The 22,650-nt window shown below is 53.9% G+C and overlaps 1 protein-coding gene across 1 annotated transcript; it reads right to left on the bottom strand.

The window, feature by feature from the left end:
- Nucleotides 1-4,173: 4,173 nt before the first annotated feature.
- Nucleotides 4,174-22,355, bottom strand: LRRC4B (leucine rich repeat containing 4B). The gene is made up of 2 exons (XM_090127424.1): nucleotides 22,284-22,355; nucleotides 4,174-6,333 (listed from the first exon to the last, which is right to left on the bottom strand). Exon 2 carries the CDS (start codon nucleotides 6,291-6,293, stop codon nucleotides 4,248-4,250), a length of 2,046 nt encoding a protein of 681 aa, XP_089983550.1. The 5' UTR covers nucleotides 6,294-6,333; nucleotides 22,284-22,355; the 3' UTR covers nucleotides 4,174-4,247.
- Nucleotides 22,356-22,650: the final 295 nt, after the last annotated feature.

Raw genomic sequence — 22,650 nt, forward strand, 5'->3', positions numbered from 1 at the left:
CGACGTCCATCCACCCCATAGCGACCTCCACCCACCCCATAGAGACGTCCACCCACCCCATAGCGACATCCATCCACCCCATAGCGACGTCCATCCACCCCATAGCAGCACCTCCACCCCATATTGACCTCCCCACCCCATAGCGACGCCCATCCACCCCATATTGACCTCCCCACCCCATAGCGACGTCCATCCACCCCATATTGACCTCCCCACCCCATAGAGATGTCCATCCACCCCATAGCAGCACCTCCACCCCATATTGACCTCCCCACCCCATAGCGACGCCCATCCACCCCATAGCAGCACCTCCACCCCATATTGACCTCCCCACCCCATAGCGATGCCCCCACCCCATAGCGACGCCCACCCACCCCATAGTGACCCCCGCACCCCATAGCGACCTCCACCCACCCCATAGCGATGCCCCCACCCCATAGCGACCTCCATCCACCCCATAGCGACGCCCCCACCCCATTTAAGGTCCCCACCCCAACACCACCACGTCCGTCCCGTCGTCACAACGTCCGTCTGTCCCACCATGATGGCATCCCTCCACCCCATATTGACGCCCCCACCCCATAGCGACCCCATCAGCGTCGCCCCATAGGAACCCTATTTTCTTTTTGTCGTGTTTTCGGGGGGGATGGGGGTCATTTTTTGGGGGGGGGGAACAAAGGGTGGGGGGGGGGTCCCAATTTTTCTTGTCGTGTTTTTGGGGGGGATGGGGGCTCACTTTTTGGGGGGGGTTTAAAGGGGGGGAGGAAAGGGGAAGGGGGGGTTCCCTACTTTTTCTTGTCGTGTTTTTGGGGGCGATGGGGGGTCGCTCCTTTTTGGGGTGGGGGGTTTAAAGGGTGGGGGGGGGGTCCCTATTTCTCTTGTATTGTTTTCGGGGGGGATGGGGGCTCACTTTTTTGGGGGGGGGGTCTAAAGAGGGGGAAGGAAGGGGGAAGGGGGGGTTCCCTACTTTTTCCTGTCGTGTTTTTGGGGCGATGGGGGGTCGCTCCTATTTGGGTGGGGGGTTTAAAGGGTGGGGGGGGGGTTCCCTATTTCTCTTGTCGCGTTTTCGGTGGGGATGGGGGCTCACTTTTTGGGGGGCGGGGTTTAAAGGGGGGGAGGGGGGGGTTCCCAATGTTGTCGTGCTTTTGGGGGCGATGGGGGGTCGCTCCTATTTGGGGTGGGGGGTTTAAAGGGTGGGGGGGGGGTTCCCTATTGTCGTGTTTTCGGGGGGGATGGGGGCTCACTTTTTTGGGGGGGGGGGTTTAAAGGGGGGTGGGAAGAAGGGGGAGGGGGGGGTTCCCAATGTTGTCTTGTCGTGTTTTTGGGGGCGATGGGGGGTCGCTCCTTTTTGGGGTGGGGGGCTTAAAGGGTGGGGGGGGGGGTTCCCTATTGTCGTGTTTTCGGGGGGGATGGGGGCTGACTTTTTTGGGGGGGGGGTTTCAAGGGGGGGGAGGGGGGGGTTCCCAATGTTGTCTTGTGTTTTTGGGGGCAATGGGGGTCGCTCCCTTTTTGGGTTGGGGCTTAAAGGGTGGGGGGGGGGTCCCTATTTCTCTTGTCGTGTTTTCGGGGGGGATGGGGGCTCACTTTTTTGGGGGGGGTCTAAAGAGGGGGAAGGAAGGGGGAAGGGGGGGTTCCCTACTTTTTCCTGTCGTGTTTTTGGGGCGATGGGGGGTCGCTCCTTTTTGGGGTGGGGGGTTTAAAGGGTGGGGGGGGGGTTCCCTATTGTCGTGTTTTCGGGGGGGATGGGGGCTGACTTTTTTGGGGGGGGGGTTTCAAGGGGGGGTCCGTCAGATCTGCGTCTCCTGCACGTTCTCCTTGGAGGGGCTCTTAAAGAGCAGCGGTTCGTGGACGGAATTGAGGAGCGGATTCTTCCCGCATCCCAACGCCGCCCCGCTGTTGCCGTAATGAGCGGCGAAAGCGGCGTAACGATCCAAATGATCCCTTTCCAAAGCCGGCAACGCCAAACGGCTGTCACCCATCGGACCCCCACCACCCCCACCCCCACCCCCACCCCCTCCTCCACCTCCTGTCAACCTCCCCACCCCGCCGCCACCACGTCCGGCCCGTCGGCACAACGTCCGTCTGTCCCACCGTGATGGCGTCCGTCCCGTAGCGACGCCCATCCACCCCATATTGACACCCCCACCCCATAGCGACGCCCATCCACCCCATAGCGACACCCCCACCCCATATTGACCTCCCCACCCCATAGCGACGCCCATCCACCCCATATTGACCTCCCCACCCCATAGCGACGTCCATCCACCCCATATTGACCTCCCCACCCCATAGCGACGTCCATCCACCCCATATTGACACCCCCACCCTATAGCGACCTCCATCCACCCCATAGCAGCACCCCCACCCCATAGCGACCTCCATCCACCCCATAGCAGCACCTCCACCCCATAGCGACCTCCATCCACCCCATAGCGGCGCCCCCACCCCATTTAAGGTCCCCACCCCAACACCACCACGTCCGTCCCGTCGTCACAACGTCCGTCTGTCCCACCATGATGGCATCCCTCCACCCCATATTGACGCCCCCACCCCATAGCAGCACCTCCACCCCATAGCGTCGTCCACCCACCCCATAGCGACCCCATCAGCGTCGCCCCATAGCCACCCTATTTTCTTTTTGTCGTGTTTTTGGGGGGGATGGGGGTCATTTTTGGGGGGGGGGGGGGGGAATAAAGGGTGGGGGGGGGTCCCAATTTTTCTTGTCGTGTTTTCGGGGGGGATGGGGGCTCACTTTTTTGGGGGGGGGGTTTAAAGGGGGGGGAGGGTGGGGTTCCCAATGTTGTCGTGTTTTTGGGGGCGATGGGGGGGTCGCTCCTATTTGGGGTGGGGGGTTTAAAGGGTGGGGGGGAGGTTCCCTATTTCTCTTGTATTGTTTTCGAGGGGGATGGGGGCTCACTTTTTTGGGGGGGGGTTTCAAGGGGGGGTGGGAAGAAGGGGGAAGGGGGGGTTCCCAATGTTGTGGGGTTTTTGGGGCGATGGGGGGTCGCTCCTTTTTGGGTGGGGGGTTTAAAGGGTGGGGGGGGGGTTCCCTATTGTCGTGTTTTCGGGGGGGATGGGGGCTCACTTTTTTGGGGGGGGGGGTTTCAAGGGGGGGTCCGTCAGATCTGCGTCTCCTGCACGTTCTCCTTGGAGGGGCTCTTAAAGAGCAGCGGTTCGTGGACGGAATTGAGGAGCGGATTCTTCCCGCATCCCAACGCCGCCCCGCTGTTGCCGTAATGAGCGGCGAAAGCGGCGTAACGATCCAAATGATCCCTTTCCAAAGCCGGCAACGCCAAACGGCTGTCACCCATCGGACCCCCACCACCCCCACCCCCACCCCCACCCCCTCCTCCTCCTCCTGTCAACCTCCCCACCCCGCCGCCACCACGTCCGGCCCGTCGTCACAACGTCCGTCTGTCCCACCGTCATGGCGTCCGTCCCGTAGCGACGCCCATCCACCCCATATTGACCTCCCCACCCCATAGCGACGCCCATCCACCCCATATTGACACCCCCACCCCATAGCGACGCCCCCACCCCATATTGACCTCCCCACCCCATAGCGACCCCCACCCACCCCATAGCAGCACCTCCACCCCATATTGACCTCCCCACCCCATAGAGACGTCCACCCACCCCATAGCGACGCCCACCCACCCCATAGCGACGCCCATCCACCCCATAGCGATGCCTCCACCCCATAGCGATGCCCACGCACCCCATAGCGACGCCCATCCACCCCATAGCGACGCCCCCACCCCATAGCGACCTCCATCCACCCCATAGCGACGCCCCCACCCCATTTAAGGTCCCCACCCCACAGCGCCGTCCATCCACCCTATAGCGACCCCATCAGCGTCGCCCCATAGCCACCCTATTTTCTTTTTGTCGTGTTTTTTGGGGGGATGGGGGTCATTTTTGGGGGGGGGGGGGGGGAATAAAGGATGGGGGGGGGGTTCCCTATTTCTCTTGTCGTGTTTTCGGTGGGGATGGGGGCTCACTTTTTGGGGGGGGGGTCTAAAGGGGGGGGTGGGAAGACGGGGGAAGGGGGTTTTTGGGGGGGGGTCTAAACGGGGGGGAGGAAGGGGGAAGGGGGGCTTCCCAATGTTGTGGGGTTTTTGGGGCGATGGGGGGTCGCTCCTTTTTGGGTGGGGGGTTTAAAGGGTGGGGGGGGGTTCCCTATTGTCGTGTTTTCGGGGGGGATGGGGGCTGACTTTTTTGGGGGGGGGGTTTCAAGGGGGGGTCCGTCAGATCTGCGTCTCCTGCACGTTCTCCTTGGAGGGGCTCTTAAAGAGCAGCGGTTCGTGGACGGAATTGAGGAGCGGATTCTTCCCGCATCCCAACGCCGCCCCGCTGTTGCCGTAATGAGCGGCGAAAGCGGCGTAACGATCCAAATGATCCCTTTCCAAAGCCGGCAACGCCAAACGGCTGTCACCCATCGGACCCCCACCACCCCCACCCCCACCCCCACCCCCTCCACCACCCCCTCCCCCACCCCCAGCACCCAACTCGTCCTCCACGTTGACGATTTCCACCGCCCTGGCCGCCCCACCGCGATGCTTGTGCCTCTGGTGCTGCTTCCTCAGCTTATAGAAAGCCACCAGCATGACGGCCGCCATGAAGGTGATGGCCACGAAACACCCGATGATGATTTTGGTGGTTTTCAAGACGTCGTCTAAATCCTGCAAACCTCCACCCAAACCGTTTCCCACCGCAGCACCGCCGGCGGCGGCGGCGGTGATGGGAACGGTGTAAGGCTTCCCGGTAGCGCGCGTCGCCGGCGCCGCCGTCGATACGCCGGCGGGCAAAGCATCCCAACCCATCGTCGGCAGCGGGGCGGTTTGGAGGGCCGTATCCTCACCGTTTGCACCGCCAGCACCTCCTCCATCCGTCGTCTCCACGGTGACGGTGGTGAAATAGGTGTAACCGGTTGCCGCGGCGGCGGCGGCGGCGGCGGCGGCGGCGGCGTCCACAGCCGAAACGTTGAGCGTGGCGGAAGCCGTGGTGTTGCCGGCGGCGTTGGTGACCATGCAGGTGTACTGGCCCGTGTCTTGCACGGTGACGTTGGTGAAATTGAGCGTGCCGTCGTGCAAAACCGAGATCCTCACCCGGTACGAACCGTGAGTCATCAAAGTCCCGTTCGGCGTCAACCAATTCACCGAAGTCATCGCCGTCCCGGTTCGGCATTTCAATTCGGCCGCCATCCCTTCGGTGACGTTCAGATCCGCCGGCGGTTCTACGATAACCGGGGCGTAACAGGTGAAATGTCCCGGTTCCAATTCCCCTAAATACCTCCCCCTTAACGGCGGGGGCGCGTGGCACCGGGCGCAACAACTGGTGTTGCTGGGCACCGTTTCCCTCAACCACCAGGCCAACCAAAGCACGTCGCAGTCGCAGCGCCAGGGGTTGTGGTGGAGGTGGACCCTTTCCAAGCGGTGCAACGGGGCGAAGAGGTCGTGGGGTAACGAGCTGAGCTCGTTATGAGCCAAATTCAACTCTTCCAAGGCTTTCAGGTCGTCGAAGGCGTTGCGTTCGACCGCCGCCACCCGGGCGTGCATCAACCAAAGCTTCCTCAAGCTGCTCAGACCTTGGAAAGAACCCGGTTTCACCCTCCCCAAACGATTCCCGGATAATTCCAACTCTTCCAACCTCACCAAAGCCGTCAGGTTGGGGATCTCTTTCAAGTTACACATCCCCAGGTTCAAATATCTCAAGTTAACCAAGCCTTCGAAGGCGGCTTCGGAGATGTACTCCAAACGTTTCAGCTCGCCCAGGTCCAACCTGCGTAAGGACGGCACCCGGTTGAAGGCGTAAGAAGGGATGCTTTCGATCGGGTTGTTCCTCAACCAAAGCTCCCTCAGCTTGGATAAATACTCGAAAGCTTGAGTGGGGACCGTGGTCAACCTGTTGTCGAAAAGCTCCAAGGTGTTGAGGTTGGGGAGGCCGTTAAAAGCCCCCACTTCGACCTGGCGCAGCAAATTGCGGCTGAGCTGCAGGATTTCCAGGTGCCGAAGGTGTTTGAAGGTGTCGGTTCGGATGACTTGGATGTGATTTTCTTGTAAATTGAGGTAACGGGTGTTGACCGAAATACTGCCCGGAACTTCTTGAAGTTGTTTTCTGGTGCAAATCACACGGCTTGCTTGATTGCTGCAAGTGCAAGCGGCCGGGCACGAGGGGGGGGGGGAGGCGGTGCTGGACGGAGGGGGGAGAAGCAGCAGAAGCAAAAGGAGCAGAGGAGGAGGCGGCAGCAGAGGGGGGAGAGGCGGCGGCATCCTAAGGGGGGGAGGGGGCATGGCCAACGGGCATCGTTTGCAATCAGGGGCCCGGGTGGTGCTGCAAGAGAAAGGAGGAGAAGAGAAAGGTTAGAGGTTCGGTCGGGGCTTGCGGTGCAATCTGGGTGTGCAATGCAATGCAATCTGTGCTGGGATTGCAATGCAATGCAATGCAATGTGTTCTGGGTGTGCAATGCAATGCGATCTGTTCTGGGTTTGCAATGCATTCAGTGTTTGCAATGCAATCTGTGCTGGGTGTGCAATGCAATGCAATCTGTGCTGGGTGTGCAATGCAATGCAATCTGTTCTGGGTTTGCAATGCAATGCAATCTGTGCTGGGTTTGCAATGCAATGCAATCTGTTCAGGGTGTGCAATGCAATGCAACCTGTTCTGGGTTTGCAATGCAATGCAATGCAATCTGTTCTGGGTGTGCAATGCAATGCAATCTGTGCTGGGATTGCAATGCATTCAGTGTTTGCAATGCAATCTGTTCTGGGTTTGCAATGCAATGCAACGTGTTCTGGATTTGCAATGCAATGTGTTCTGTGATTGCAATGCAATGCAATGCAATCTGTGCTGGGTTTGCAATGCAATGTGTTCTGTATTTGCAATGCAATGTGTTCTGGGTTTGCAATGCAATGCAATCTGTTCTGGGTTTGCAATGCAATGCAACCTGTTCTGGGTTTGCAATGCAATGCAATCTGTGCTGGGATTGCAATGCATTCTGTGTTTGCAATGCAACGTGTTCTGGGTGTGCAATGCAATGCAATCTGTGCTGGGTGTGCAATGCATTCTGTGTTTGCAATGCAATCTGTGCTGGGTGTGCAATGCAATGTGTGCTGGGTTTGCAATGCAATGCAATCTGTGCTGGGATTGCAATGCATTCTGTGTTTGCAATGCAGTCTGTGCTGGGATTGCAATGCATTCTGTGTTTGCAATGCAATCTGTTCAGGGTGTGCAATGCAATCTGGTCAGTATTTGCAATGCAATCTGTGCTGGGTTTGCAATGCAATGCAATCTGTGCTGGGTTTGCAATGCAATGCAATCTGTGCTGGGTGTGCAATGCAATGCAATCTGTGCTGGGTTTGCAATGCATTCAGTGTTTGCAATGCAATCTGTGCTGGGTGTGCAATGCAATGCAATCTGTTCTGGGTGTGCAATGCAATGCAATCTGTGCTGGGTTTGCAATGCAATGCAATCTGTGCTGGGTTTGCAATGCAATGCAATCTGTTCAGGGTGTGCAATGCAATGCAACCTGTTCTGGGTTTGCAATGCAATGCAATGCAATCTGTTCTGGGTGTGCAATGCAATGCAATCTGTGCTGGGTTTGCAATGCAATCTGTTCTGGGTTTGCAATGCAATGCAATGCAATCTGTTCTGGGTGTGCAATGCAATGCAATCTGCTCTGCGTGTGCAATGCATTCAGTGTTTGCAATGTAATCTGTTCAGGGTGTGCAATGCAATGCATTCAGTGTTTGCAATGCAATCTGTTCTGGGCATGCAATGCAATGCAATCTGTGCTGCGTTTGCAATGCAATCTGGTCAGTATTTGCAATGCAATGCAATCTGTGCTGGGTGTGCAATGCAATGCAATCTGTGCTGGGTGTGCAATGCAATGCAATCTGTGCTGGGTGTGCAATGCATTCTGTGTTTGCAATGCAATCTGTTCTGGGTGTGCAATGCAATGCAATCTGTGCTGGGTTTGCAATGCAATGTGCTCTGGTGTGCAATGCAGTGCAATGCAATCTGTGCTGGGTGTGCAATGCAATCTGTGCTGGGTGTGCAATGCATTCTGTGTTTGCAATGCAATCTGTGCTGGGTGTGCAATGCATTCTGTGTTTGCAATGCAATCTGTGCTGGGTGTGCAATGCAATGCAATCTGTGCTGGGCTTGCAATGCAATGTGTTCTGGGTGTGCAATGCAATGCATTCAGTGTTTGCAATGCAATCTGTTCTGGGTGTGCAATGCAATGCAATGCAATCTGTGCTGCGTTTCCAATGCAATGTGTTCTGGGTGTGCAATGCAATGCAATCTGTGTTTGCAATGCAATCTGGTCAGTATTTGCAATGCATTCTGTTCTGGGTGTGCAATGCAATGCAATGTGTGCTGGGGTTCCAATGCAATGTGTTCTGGATTTGCAATGCAATGCATTCTGTGTTTGCAATGCAATCTGTGCTGGGTGTGCAATGCAATGTGTTCTGGATTTGCAATGCAATGCAATCTGGGTTTGCAATGCAATCTGTTCTGGGTGTGCAGTGCTTTGCAATCTGTGCTGGGTGTGCAATGCAATGCAATCTGTGCTGGGTTTGCAATGCAATCTGTTCTGGGTTTGCAATGCAATGCAATGCAATCTGTTCTGGGTGTGCAATGCAATGCAATCTGCTCTGCGTGTGCAATGCATTCAGTGTTTGCAATGTAATCTGTTCAGGGTGTGCAATGCAATGCATTCAGTGTTTGCAATGCAATCTGTTCTGGGCATGCAATGCAATGCAATCTGTGCTGCGTTTGCAATGCAATCTGGTCAGTATTTGCAATGCAATGCAATCTGTGCTGGGTGTGCAATGCAATGCAATCTGTGCTGGGTGTGCAATGCAATGCAATCTGTGCTGGGTGTGCAATGCATTCTGTGTTTGCAATGCAATCTGTTCTGGGTGTGCAATGCAATGCAATCTGTGCTGGGTTTGCAATGCAATGTGCTCTGGTGTGCAATGCAGTGCAATGCAATCTGTGCTGGGTGTGCAATGCAATCTGTGCTGGGTGTGCAATGCATTCTGTGTTTGCAATGCAATCTGTGCTGGGTGTGCAATGCATTCTGTGTTTGCAATGCAATCTGTGCTGGGTGTGCAATGCAATGCAATCTGTGCTGGGCTTGCAATGCAATGTGTTCTGGGTGTGCAATGCAATGCATTCAGTGTTTGCAATGCAATCTGTTCTGGGTGTGCAATGCAATGCAATGCAATCTGTGCTGCGTTTCCAATGCAATGTGTTCTGGGTGTGCAATGCAATGCAATCTGTGTTTGCAATGCAATCTGGTCAGTATTTGCAATGCATTCTGTTCTGGGTGTGCAATGCAATGCAATGTGTGCTGGGGTTCCAATGCAATGTGTTCTGGATTTGCAATGCAATGCATTCTGTGTTTGCAATGCAATCTGTGCTGGGTGTGCAATGCAATGTGTTCTGGATTTGCAATGCAATGCAATCTGGGTTTGCAATGCAATCTGTTCTGGGTGTGCAGTGCTTTGCAATCTGTGCTGGGTGTGCAATGCAATGCAATCTGTGCTGGGTTTGCAATGCAATCTGTTCTGGGTTTGCAATGCAATGCAATGCAATCTGTTCTGGGTGTGCAATGCAATGCAATCTGCTCTGCGTGTGCAATGCATTCAGTGTTTGCAATGTAATCTGTTCAGGGTGTGCAATGCAATGCATTCAGTGTTTGCAATGCAATCTGTTCTGGGCATGCAATGCAATGCAATCTGTGCTGCGTTTGCAATGCAATCTGGTCAGTATTTGCAATGCAATGCAATCTGTGCTGGGTGTGCAATGCAATGCAATCTGTGCTGGGTGTGCAATGCAATGCAATCTGTGCTGGGTGTGCAATGCATTCTGTGTTTGCAATGCAATCTGTTCTGGGTGTGCAATGCAATGCAATCTGTGCTGGGTTTGCAATGCAATGTGCTCTGGTGTGCAATGCAGTGCAATGCAATCTGTGCTGGGTGTGCAATGCAATCTGTGCTGGGTGTGCAATGCATTCTGTGTTTGCAATGCAATCTGTGCTGGGTGTGCAATGCATTCTGTGTTTGCAATGCAATCTGTGCTGGGTGTGCAATGCAATGCAATCTGTGCTGGGCTTGCAATGCAATGTGTTCTGGGTGTGCAATGCAATGCATTCAGTGTTTGCAATGCAATCTGTTCTGGGTGTGCAATGCAATGCAATGCAATCTGTGCTGCGTTTCCAATGCAATGTGTTCTGGGTGTGCAATGCAATGCAATCTGTGTTTGCAATGCAATCTGGTCAGTATTTGCAATGCATTCTGTTCTGGGTGTGCAATGCAATGCAATGTGTGCTGGGGTTCCAATGCAATGTGTTCTGGATTTGCAATGCAATGCATTCTGTGTTTGCAATGCAATCTGTGCTGGGTGTGCAATGCAATGCAATCTGTGCTGGGTGTGCAATGCAATGTGTTCTGGATTTGCAATGCAATGCAATCTGGGTTTGCAATGCAATCTGTTCTGGGTGTGCAGTGCTTTGCAATCTGTGCTGGGTGTGCAATGCAATGCAATCTGTGCTGCGTTTGCAATGCAATGTGTTCTGGATTTGCAATGCAATGCAATCTGGGTTTGCAATGCAATCTGTTCTGGGTGTGCAGTGCTTTGCAATCTGTGCTGGGTGTGCAATGCAATGTGTTCTGGATTTGCAATGCAATGCAATCTGGTCAGTATTTGCAATGCAATCTGATCTGGGTGTGCAATGCAATCTGCTGTGGGTGTGCAATGCATTCTGTTCAGGGTGTGCAATGCAATGCAATCTGTGCTGGGATTGCAATGCATTCAGTGTTTGCAATGCAATGTGTTCTGGGTTTGCAATGCAATGCAATCTGTGTGTGCAATGCAATGACTTCTGTGTTTGCAATGAAATGCAATGCAATCTGTGCTGGGTGTGCAATGCAATGTGCTCTGGGAGTGCAATGCAATCTGTGCTGGGTGTGCAATGCAATGCAATCTGTGTTTGCAATGCAATCTGTGCTGGGTGTGCAATGCAATGCAATCTGTGCTGGGATTGCAATGCATTCTGTGTTTGCAATGCAATGCAATGCAATCTGTGCTGGGTTTGCAATGCAATGTGTTCTGGGTTTGCAATGCAATGCAATCTGTGTTTGCAATGCAATCTGTTCTGGGTTTGCAATGCAATGCAATGCAATGCAATCTGTGTTTGCAATGCAATCTGTTCTGGGTTTGCAATGCAATGCAATCTGTGCTGGGTTTGCAATGCAATGCAAAGTGTTCTGGGTGTGCAATGCAATGCAATCTGTGTTTGCAATGCAATCTGTGCTGTGTTTGCAATGCAGTGCATTCTGTGTCTGCAATGCAATCTGTACTGGTTGTGCAATGCAATGCAATTTGTGCTGTGTTTGCAATGCAATCTATTCTGGGTGTGCAATGCAATGCAACCTGTTCTGGGTGTGCAATGCATTCAGTGCTTGCAATGCGATGCGTTCTGGATGTGCAATGCAATGCAATCTGTGTTTGCAATGCAATGCAATCTGTGTTTCCAATGCAATCTGTTCTGGGTGTGCAGTGCAATGCAATCTGGTCAGTACTTGCAACACCACCTCTTTGGTGCTTGCAATGCAATGCAATCTTTTGGGTATTTGCACTGCAATCTGTTGGGTGCTTGCAATGCAATGCAATCTTTTGGTTATTTGCACTGCAACCTGCCTGGAATTTGCAATGCAATGCAATCTGTTGGGTATTTGCATTGCAACCTGCTTGGAATTTGCAATGCAATGCAATCTTTTGGTTATTTGCACTGCAACCTGCTTGGAATTTGCAATGCAATGCAACCTGTTGGGTATTTGCATTGCAATCTGTTGGGTGCTTGCAATGCAATGCAATCTGTTGGGTATTTGCAATGCAACGCAATCAGTTTGGTGTTTGCAATGCGGTGCAACGTGATCTGTGTTTGCAATGCACTGCAATGCATGCAGTGTCTGCAATGCAACCTGTTTGCAATGGAATTCAACCTGTTTGCTGCTTGCAATGCAATGCAATGTGTTCTGTATTTGCAATGCAATGCAATGCATGCAGTGTTTGCAATGCAATGCAACGTGTTTTGTGTTTGCAATGCAATGCAACCCGTTTGCTGTTTGCAATGCAATGCAACCTGTTTGCTGTCTGCAATGCAATGCAACGTTTGCTCCCTGCAATGCAATGCAATGAATGCAGTGTCTGCAATGCAACCTGTTCTGTGTTTGCAATGCAATGCAATGCATGCAGTGTCTGCAATGCAACCTGTTCTGTGTTTGCAATGCAATGCAATGCATGCAGTGTCTGCAATGCAACCTGTTCTGTGTTTGCAATGCAATGCCTTTAGTATTTGCAATGCAACCTGTTTGCTGTCTGCAATGCAATGCAACCTGTTTGCTGCTTGCAATGCACTGCAACCTGTTCTGTGTTTGCAATGCAATGCAATGCATTCTGTGTCTGCAATGCAACCTGTTCTGTGTTTGCAATGCAAGGCAATGCATTCTGTGTTTGCAATGCAATGCCTTTAGTATTTGCAATGCAACCTGTTTGCTGTCTGCAATGCAATGCATTCTGTTTGCTGTTTGCAATGCAATGCACTGTGTTCTGTGTCTGCAATGCAACCTCTTTGCAATGGAATTCAACCTGTTTGCTCTCTGCAATGCAATGCAACCTGTTCTGTGTCTGCAATGCAATGCAATGCATTCTGTGTTTGCAATGCAATCTGTTCTGTGTCTGCAATGCAATGCAATGCATGCAGTGTCTGCAATGCAACCTGTTCTGTGTTTGCAATGCAATGCAACCCGTTTGCTGTCTGCAATGCAATGCAACCTGTTCTGTGTTTGCAATGCACTGCAATGCATGCAGTGTCTGCAATGCAACCTGTTCTGTGTTTGCAATGCAATGCAACCTGTTCTGTGTTTGCAATGCAATGCAATGCATGCAGTGTCTGCAATGCAACCTGTTCTGTGTTTGCAATGTAACGCAACCTGTTTGCTGTCTGCAATGCAATGCAACCTGTTTGCTGTTTGCAATGCAATGCAATGCAACCTGTTTGCTGTCTGCAATGCAATGCAACGTGTTCTGCAGTTGCAATGCAATGCAATGCATTCTGTGTTTGCAATGCAACCTGTTCTGTGTTTGCAATGCACTGCAATGCATGCAGTGAATGCAATGCAACCTGTTCTGTGTTTGCAATGCAATGCAGCCTGTTCTGTGTTTGCAATGCAGTGCAACCTGTTTGCTGTCTGCAATGCAATGCAACGTGTTCTGCAGTTGCAATGCAATGCAATGCATTCTGTGTTTGCAATGCAACCTGTTCTGTGTTTGCAATGCACTGCAATGCATGCAGTGAATGCAATGCAACCTGTTCTGTGTTTGCAATGCAATGCAGCCTGTTCTGTGTTTGCAATGCAGTGCAACCTGTTTGCTGTCTGCAATGCAATGCAACGTGTTCTGCAGTTGCAATGCAATGCAATGCATTCTGTGTTTGCAATGCAACCTGTTCTGTGTTTGCAATGCACTGCAATGCATGCAGTGAATGCAATGCAACCTGTTCTGTGTTTGCAATGCAATGCAGCCTGTTCTGTGTTTGCAATGCAGTGCAACCTGTTTGCTGTCTGCAATGCAATGCAACCTGTTCTGTCTGCAATGCACTGCAATGCATGCAGTGTCTGCAATGCAACTTTTTTGCTGCTTGCAATGCAACTCATTGCATTCCGTGTTTGCTGCCACCCCCCCCCTTTGCACCATTTGCTCCCACCTGCAGCAAACGCAGCTCCTTGCACGCTCACGTTGCACGCCCCGTGCACCACCCCCCCGTGCAACGCAACCCTTCCGCGCAGCTGCGTGCAAATCCCTCCTCGCACGGATCTGTTGTGCACGCCTTGCACGCCCACACTGGAAGCCAAGCTGGCTTTGCATGAATCCGTGTGCACGGCTTGCACGCCTGCGTGCAAACGGCCCCTTGCACACGCACAGACCTCCAGGTGCACACAAAGTGTGCAAACCCGCACATCCACGTGAAGACTCCCCTTGCACGCTCACAAGTAACAGCGCACAAACCCTGGTGCAAAACTCTGTGTCCATGTGCGAGCTGTCCCTTGCACACACTCACATACACAAATGTGCACAATTGTGCAAAACTCCGCGTGAACTTGTGCACCCCTTGCACACTCACATCTGACAGCACAGAAACCCTGGTGCGAAACTCCACACCACGTGCAAGCAGCCCCTTGCACACTCACACAAACACGTGTGCACGCGCACAATTGTGTAAAACTCCACGCCCACTTGTGCCCCCCTTGCACACTCACATCTGTCAGCAAACACAAACCCTGGTTCAAAACTCCAAACCCACGTGCAAACAGCACCTCGCACACTCTCTCACACACACGTGCACGTGCACAATTGTGCAAAACTCCACGCCCACTTGTGCCCCCCTTGCACACTCACATCTAGCAGCAGAGAAACCCTGGTGCATAACTCCACACCCACGTGTTAAAAAACAACGCAAACTTTCACATTCCCAACTGCACAAACACAAGTGTGCAAAACTCCGCATCCACGTGCAAACACCCCCTTGCACACTCTCGCACCCACCCTTGTGCGTGCGGACACAATTGTGCAACGCTACCCTTTGCACTCCCATGTGCGAGCACTGCTCACACCCATCAACACACACGCATCACACCCACGTGCACAAATACCCTTGTGCAAGCACCCATCGCACACTCACACACATCCAAGTGCACACGCACAAGTGTGCAAAGCCCCACATCCCTTGCACACTCACAACTAACAGCACACAAGTCCTGTTGCGAACCCCTGCATCCTCGTGCGAACTCCCCTTGCACACTTTCACACACCCCAACTACACCAAAGTGTGCAAAATCCCGCACCCCCGTGCAAACACAAGCACAGGTGTGCAAGCATTGCTCACACCGGCCAGCACACACACATCCATTCACGTGCATACCCTGGTGAAAAAAAACCCACGTCCACGTGCAAACACATACCCCCTGCACAGCTCACCTGCCCATCCATGTGCACACCCACCCTTTGCACGCCCACGTGCAAACTGCAGTGCCAAACAATCCCTGGCGCACTCACGTGTGAAACATCCCCAGGGAAACACGCACGCTTGTGCAAGCATTGCTCACACCTATCAGTACACACGCATCCATCCAATGCACAAACACTCTTGTGCAAAGCCCGTTGTGCAAACACTCCTCGCACACTTTCACGCATCCATGTTTGAGCAGCACTGTGCAAAAGAGCACACCTGTGTGCAAGTAACTTTACACACTCACACACACCCATCAGCACACAAACGCTTGTGCAAGACCCACGTGCAAACTGCCGTGCACACTTTCACACAGCCAACACACAGAGGTGTGCAAATCCTTGCACCCACGTGCGAGCAACCTCTTGCACACCCATCCACACACACAATGCAAACTGTCCTGCAATCGTGCACACTCATGTGCAAATCCCAAAAATCACACGCGCGGTCATGCAAACACAGCCTTCAAACACAGCCTTGCACGCTCACGTGCCCAGCATCCCTGTGCAAACGCACTAGTGAAAGCATTGCTCACAGCTTACTGTCTTGCAATGCCCTTGTGCAAACAGCCCCCTTGCACACTTACACACTGCCAACAGCACACACATACGTGTGCAAATCTCTAACCCTCGTACAAACTCCCTTTTGCACACTCTCGTGTGTAACTCTCATGTGCAAACCAACTATTTACCCACCCACGTGTGCAAGCCCACCCTTGCACCAACACACCAAAATGTGCACCTATCTGCCACCCCCCCTTTGCACACTTAATTATTGCACGCCCCATTTGCGCGCGGATGTGAGCAGCCCATCCTTGCACACCTCCCCCAACACCTCGCACACTCACATGTGTGCAAATGCATGCACAACTGCATCCCCACGTGCATCTCATCCCCATGCATTCCGTGCACTGAGCTTCCTTGCACACCTGCATCCACAAATCCACGTACGTGTGCAACAGCTGAGTGTGCAAAACAAACCACACAGCCCCAATGTTATGCTTGCACACTCATCACGACACCCCCCCTTGTGCAGGCTGCCCTTCACACCCATGTGCCAAACACCCCGCTCGTGCAAATGCACTCTCGCACACGCAAAATCCAGCTGGAAAGCCGCCTTCCACTCTACTTCTTGCACATCTACTGGCACACACACCCACACCACTTTTGCACACCCTTGTGCCTATGCAGCCATCCACTCACGTGTCTTTTGCACACTCACTTGAACACGATCTCCCCCACAAGATGCCTCTTTCACACCCATGTGCACAGCCTTGTGCAACAGCCATGTGTGCAAATCCACACAGCCACATGCAAAAGCGTCCATACACGCACCCGTGTTCTTGCACAAGTGTGAAAGCCCACCCCCATTGTATGCCCGTGTGCAATACACACCGTTGTGCAAAATCAAACTGCCAAAACTTTGCACACCAAACACACACGCACCGAGAGGTGTGCAACACAAAACTCTTGGACTTCTGCTGGCACGCTCAGCCTTGCACACCCCCAGCCTTGCAGACGTCCACGTGCAATGCTGTCCTCGCACACCCACGTGCAACAATCCATTTACAAACCATTTACTCTCCTCCCCATTTGCACACTCGCATTCATGCACTCCCATACATATCTTTCGCACACTCATCTTGCACAACCATGTGCGAGAGACCCCCAGCAGCGGACCAGCCTCAATCGTACCCACGTGCAACACAAACCATGGTGCAAAATCCACGTGCAATGCCCCTTGTGCAAGCAAACCTTGGCACACTCAACCCATGCACACCTACTAACGTGCAAACTCACTTCTGGAACAGTTATGCACACCGTTACGCAATTGCAGTCCAGCTTTTGCACACTCATGCTCACACGCATTCATTTGCACCTTTGTCCTCGCACACTCATTTGCAATACAACCCTTGTGTGCACACGCCCGCCCGTGTGCAAGCTGCCCCCTTTCACACCCATGTTCAAAACAACCCCGTGCATTCCCACCCACATGCAAAGGCTCCCTTGCACAGCCACGTGCAACACACTTGTACAAAATCCATACTTTTGCATGCTCTTGTCGACAGGTCTACACACTCGTGTGCACCTCTCCTAACACGAGTCTTGCACAATCCGGGCACACACACCCACATTCCATTGCACACCCACCTGCAACGTGCACACCCATTGGCCTGCTTGTGCAAATCCATGCACGTTTGCACACTGTCGCACACGTGTGCAACCCCATCGCACCCCCGCATGCAAACTCCTTGCAGCGCTCATTCGCGTGTGTACAGGCGTGCAACACGAGCCTTTCACACACCCACACTGATGTACAAGTGTGCAAACCTTTGCACACTCAGAACTCAATCCCTGCACACTTTCAAAACCCTTTTCACACCCATTTTCACAAGCATGTACTTCCCCCAACAAACAAGAACCTCCCTTTGCACACCCAACCCACATAAGTGTGCAAAAGCCCCCATCCACTTGCAAATACCTCCTTGCACTTGTGCACATTTACACACTCTCCGGCATGCACGCACACCACCACCCCCCTTTTGCACACCCAGCTGCACACAAGCACAAGGATCCCATCCATGTGCACTCACAAGCACATGCAGCCCCAACCCCTTGCGCCCTCTTGTGCAAAACCTTTGCACACCTCACCGCATCCCAGCCTGGTGCACACGCACAGCTGTGCACAATCCCCCCTTTACACACCTATTCACACACAGAGACCCGTACAAAACCACCCTTGCGCTCCCAGTCTGCACCCACAAATGAGTGTGCAAGCATGTAACCTTGCACAAGCACGTATGTGCAAACTGCGTGCTCACACACACACTTGTGCAACAGCACGCTTTGCACACTCATGAGCAAGCCCATCTTTGCTACTACCTCCCCACGTACGTGCAGCCACCCCTTTGCACACTCGTGTGCAACCTCATGTGCAACCGCATATCTTTGCACAACCACGCACACTTGCACTTCAGGCCCCCCACCCTCACTCTCCCAGTCTTTCCTTTGCACAATCACATTTGCAACACAGTTGTGCACACTCACCAAGCGTGCAAAGCCCCCCACTGCACACCCAGCCGCTCACACACTCGTTTAGTGCCATCCCTGCACAACCACATGTGTGCAAATCCTTTCACTGCACACCCACGTGCATTCACACACACACACACCCCATCCTTGCACTCCTAATGGGCAGCATAAGCGTGCAAGCCCACCCCATTGCACACCCAGTTGCTCACGCACAGCGGTGCATCCCATCCTTACCCACATCCAAATGCGCAAACAAGTGTGCAAATCATTGCACACCTGTGGCCACACGTGCGAGTGCAAACCAATACGTGCATCCCCACGTTTGCACGCCAAACGTGCACAAGCGTGTAAGCCCCCCCATTGCACACTCAGCTGCTCGCACACTCATGTATTCCCATCCTGGAACAACTCCACGTGTGCAAATACCTCCCGTTGCACACCTGTGGGGACACAGACAAGAGTGCCACACCCTCGTGCACACACCCACGTGTGCAAATCCCCACATGGCACCCCCATGCGCACACACACACTTGTGCATCCCCATCCTTGCACTCAATTCACACATGAAAATCCCCAATTGCACACCTATGGACACACACACAAGTGTAACACCATCGTGCACACGCAACCAAGTGTGCAAGTCTGTCCCCCCTTCGCACACCCAGCTCCTCACACACTTGTACATCCCCATCCCTTGACACACCCACGCGTGCAAACACCCCCCGTGTGCAGAGCTCTCCTTACACACCTGTGGAAACACACACGAAAGTACAACACCCTCGTGCACACTTCCCCCATTTGCACACTCACTCCACATGTTCTTAACCCTATTTGCACACGCAAGCCCTCTCGTGCATCCCCAACCTTTGCACACCCACCCCACACGTGTGCACCAGCTCCTACATTTGCACACCCACCACCATGTTCACAACCCCCCTTTCATTTGCACACCTAGTCCCCAACAACTGTGCAACCCCCCCCAATTTACACACCCAGGTCCCACGTGTTCACAAACCCCATTTGCACATCCACCCCCTACTCAGACAGCCCCTACCTTTGCACACCCACCACCCACGTGTCCGCAACACTCTGCTTGCACACCCACCTCATTTCTACACCCCCCCCCATTTGCACACCCACCCCCCCAGGTCTTCACAAGCCCCCCATTTACACACCCTACCCCATCTGCACACTCACCCCGTGTTCACAACCTCCTTACGTTTGCACAGCTCAGCCCCCACAAGTGTGCAACACTTCTGCTTACACACCCACCCCCCACATGTTCATAACCCCATTTACACGCCCCCCTACATTTGCACACCCACCCCCAAATCATGCACTCATTTCAACACCCACCCCCCACTTGCACACCCACCCGTGTTCACAAGCCCCCCATTTACACACCCACCCCCCACCCATTCATTCCACATCCCTTATACTTACACACCCACTCCCCAAATGTTCACGCCATTTGCACACTCACCCCCCCCATACACACAACCCATTCACACTCCCACCCCCATGTGTGCACCAGCCACTACCTTTACACACCCACCCTATTCGCACACCCACCCCTGCACTCGTGCACACCCTTACATTTACACACCTACCCAACATGTCCACTACCCAATTTACACACCCACCCAACCTATACACCCACCCCCATGTTCACAACTCCATTTACACACCCACCTTCCCCATTTGCACACCCACCCCCCCTTTTTACACCCCCCCACTTTGAAACCTATCCCCCATTTGCACACCCAACCCTCGTGCTCAGAACCCCCCATTTCGAAACGCAACCCAATTTACACACCCACCCCCCAATTTACACACCCACCCCCATGTTCGCAAACCCCATTTCTTCACCCAGCCCATTTGCACGCCCACCCCCACTCGTGCATCCCTCCCATTTGCACACCAACCCCTCCTGCTCACAACCCCATTTACACACCCACCCATTTTACACACCACCTCCAACTTGTGCACCCCATACATTTGCACACCCAGCCAGCCCTGTATTCACAACCTTCCCATTTACACACCAACCCATGTTCACAACACTCCTATTTGCACACCCAACTATTTGCATGTGCTCACAATCTCCCCATTTACACACCCAACCCCACTTGTCCCACCCCACTTGCACACCCACCCTCTGAATTTGCACACCCACCAAGTGTTCACAAACCCCAAATGCACATCCACCATTTGCACACGCACCCCATATTCACATCACCATTGACACATTAACCCCCCCATTTACACAACTGCCCCACATGCTCACAACCCCCCATTTACACACCTGCCCCCCACTCATGCAAACCCTACATTTGTACACCCATCCAACCACTTGCACACCTACCCCATTTGCACACTCTGACCCTCCCATGTGTCCACAACCCCCCATCTGCACACCCACCCCTCATGCTCACAATCCCTTGTATTTACACACTCACCCTCCACATTTACACTCCCAACCCCTACTGATACAACCCCCCATTTACACACCCACCCCCCCATTCATGCGCCCCCTACATTTACACACCCACCCCCCATTTACACACCCACCCCCCACTCGTGCCCACCTACATTTGCACACCAACCCTCCCACGTGTTCACAAGCCCCCATTTACACCCATTCCCCCATTTGAACACCCACCCATTTACACACTCACCCCCACTCATGCACCCCCTACATTTGCACACTCACCCCCATGTCCACAACCCCCCATTTACACACCCATCCCCCATTTGCACACTCATCCCTTGTGCTCACAACCCCATTTACACAACCACCCTCCATATTCACACACCCACCCCCCACTCATGCCCCCCTTACATTTACACACTCACCCCTCATTTACACACCCACAACCCGCTCATGCACCCCCTACATTTGCACAACGACCCCTACTTGTTCACAACTCCATTTACACACCCACCCCAGAAGTCCACAACCCATCTCACACACACCCCCCCACTTGTGCACCCCTACTTTTGCACAACCACCCCCCATTTGCACACACCAACCCCCCACATGTTCACAGGCCCCATTTGCACACCCTCCCATGTCCGCAACTCCCATTTACACACCCACCCTCCAATTACACACCCATCCCTTGTGCTCACAACCCCCCCATTTACACACACACCCTCCCCATTTACACACCCACCCCCCACTCATGCCCCCCTTACATTTACACACCCACCCCCCATATACACACCCACGACACACTCATGCACCCCCTACATTTGCACACCGATCCCCCACATGTCCACAACCCCACCATTTACACACCCACCCCCCATTTACACACCCACGACCCACTCGAGCCCCCCAACATTTCCACACCGACCCCCCACGTGCCCACAACCCCCCCACTTACACACCCACCCCACTTACACACCCACCCCCCATTTACACACGCACGACCCACTCGTGCCCCCCAACATTTCCACACCGACCCCCCACGTGCCCACAACCCCCCCACTTACACACCCACCCCACTTACACACCCACCCCCCATTTACACACCCACGACCCACTCGTGCCCCCCAACATTTCCACACCGACCCCCCACGTGTCCACAATCCCCCCATTTACACACCCACCCGATTTACACACCCACCCCCCATTTACACACCCACGACCCACTCGTGCCCCCCAACATTTCCACACCGACCCCCCACGTGTCCACAATCCCATTTACACACCCACCCCATTTACACACCCACCCCCCATTTACACACCCACGACCCACTCGAGCCCCCCCAACATTTCCACACCGACCCCCCACGTGTCCACAACCCCACCATTTACACACCCACCCCACTTACACACCCACCCCACTTACACACCCACCCCCCATTTACACACGCACGACCCACTCGAGCCCCCCCTACATTTCCACACCGACACCCCACGTGTCCACAACCCCCCCATTTACACACCCACCCCACTTACACACCCACCCCACTTACACACCCACCCCGCCATTTGCACACCCACCCCCCATTCCCACCCCCCACCCTCCCTTCGCCCCCCATCCATCCCGCCGCGCCCCCCCCACCCCCCCCTCTTTACACGCTCGCGTGCAACAACCCCACGCCCCCCATCCCCCACCCCCCCCCCACCCCCCTCCATCCCATTTCCCCCCATCCAAACGCACCCTTCGGCCGCGCGCCGCCTTCCTCCACCTCCACCTCCTCCTCCTCCTCCTCCTCTTCCTCCCCCCCCCCCCCTTTCCCCTTCCTGTCCCCCCCCCCTTCCCCTTCCTGTGCCCCCCCACCCAACTCCGTTTCGCCGCTGCGGCCCCGAATGCGCCGCCCCCCAACCCCCCCCCCCCCCCATCCCTCCCCTCCCCTCCTTCCTTCTCCTTCCTCCTCCTCCTCCTCCTCCTCCTCCTCCCTGCAGCCCTCCGGATTGCACGAGGCTTTGCATCACTTCCTTTCTGCGCAGCCCCCTCCCCCCCACCCCAAACCCCCCCCCCTCGTTGCAAAGACCCTCCGTGCATCCAACTTCTGCAGCACGGTTTT

The sequence above is a fragment of the Phasianus colchicus genome, chromosome 31 (assembly GCF_987193195.1).
Source record: "Phasianus colchicus chromosome 31, bPhaCol1.hap1.1, whole genome shotgun sequence".
Taxonomy (NCBI): Eukaryota; Metazoa; Chordata; class Aves; order Galliformes; family Phasianidae; genus Phasianus; species Phasianus colchicus.

Bases quoted from the DNA above. Each gene is read 5' to 3' on its own strand.
- LRRC4B (XM_090127424.1), bottom strand. From the start codon at position 6,293: ATGCCCCCTCCCCCCCTTAGGATGCCGCCGCCTCTCCCCCCTCTGCTG.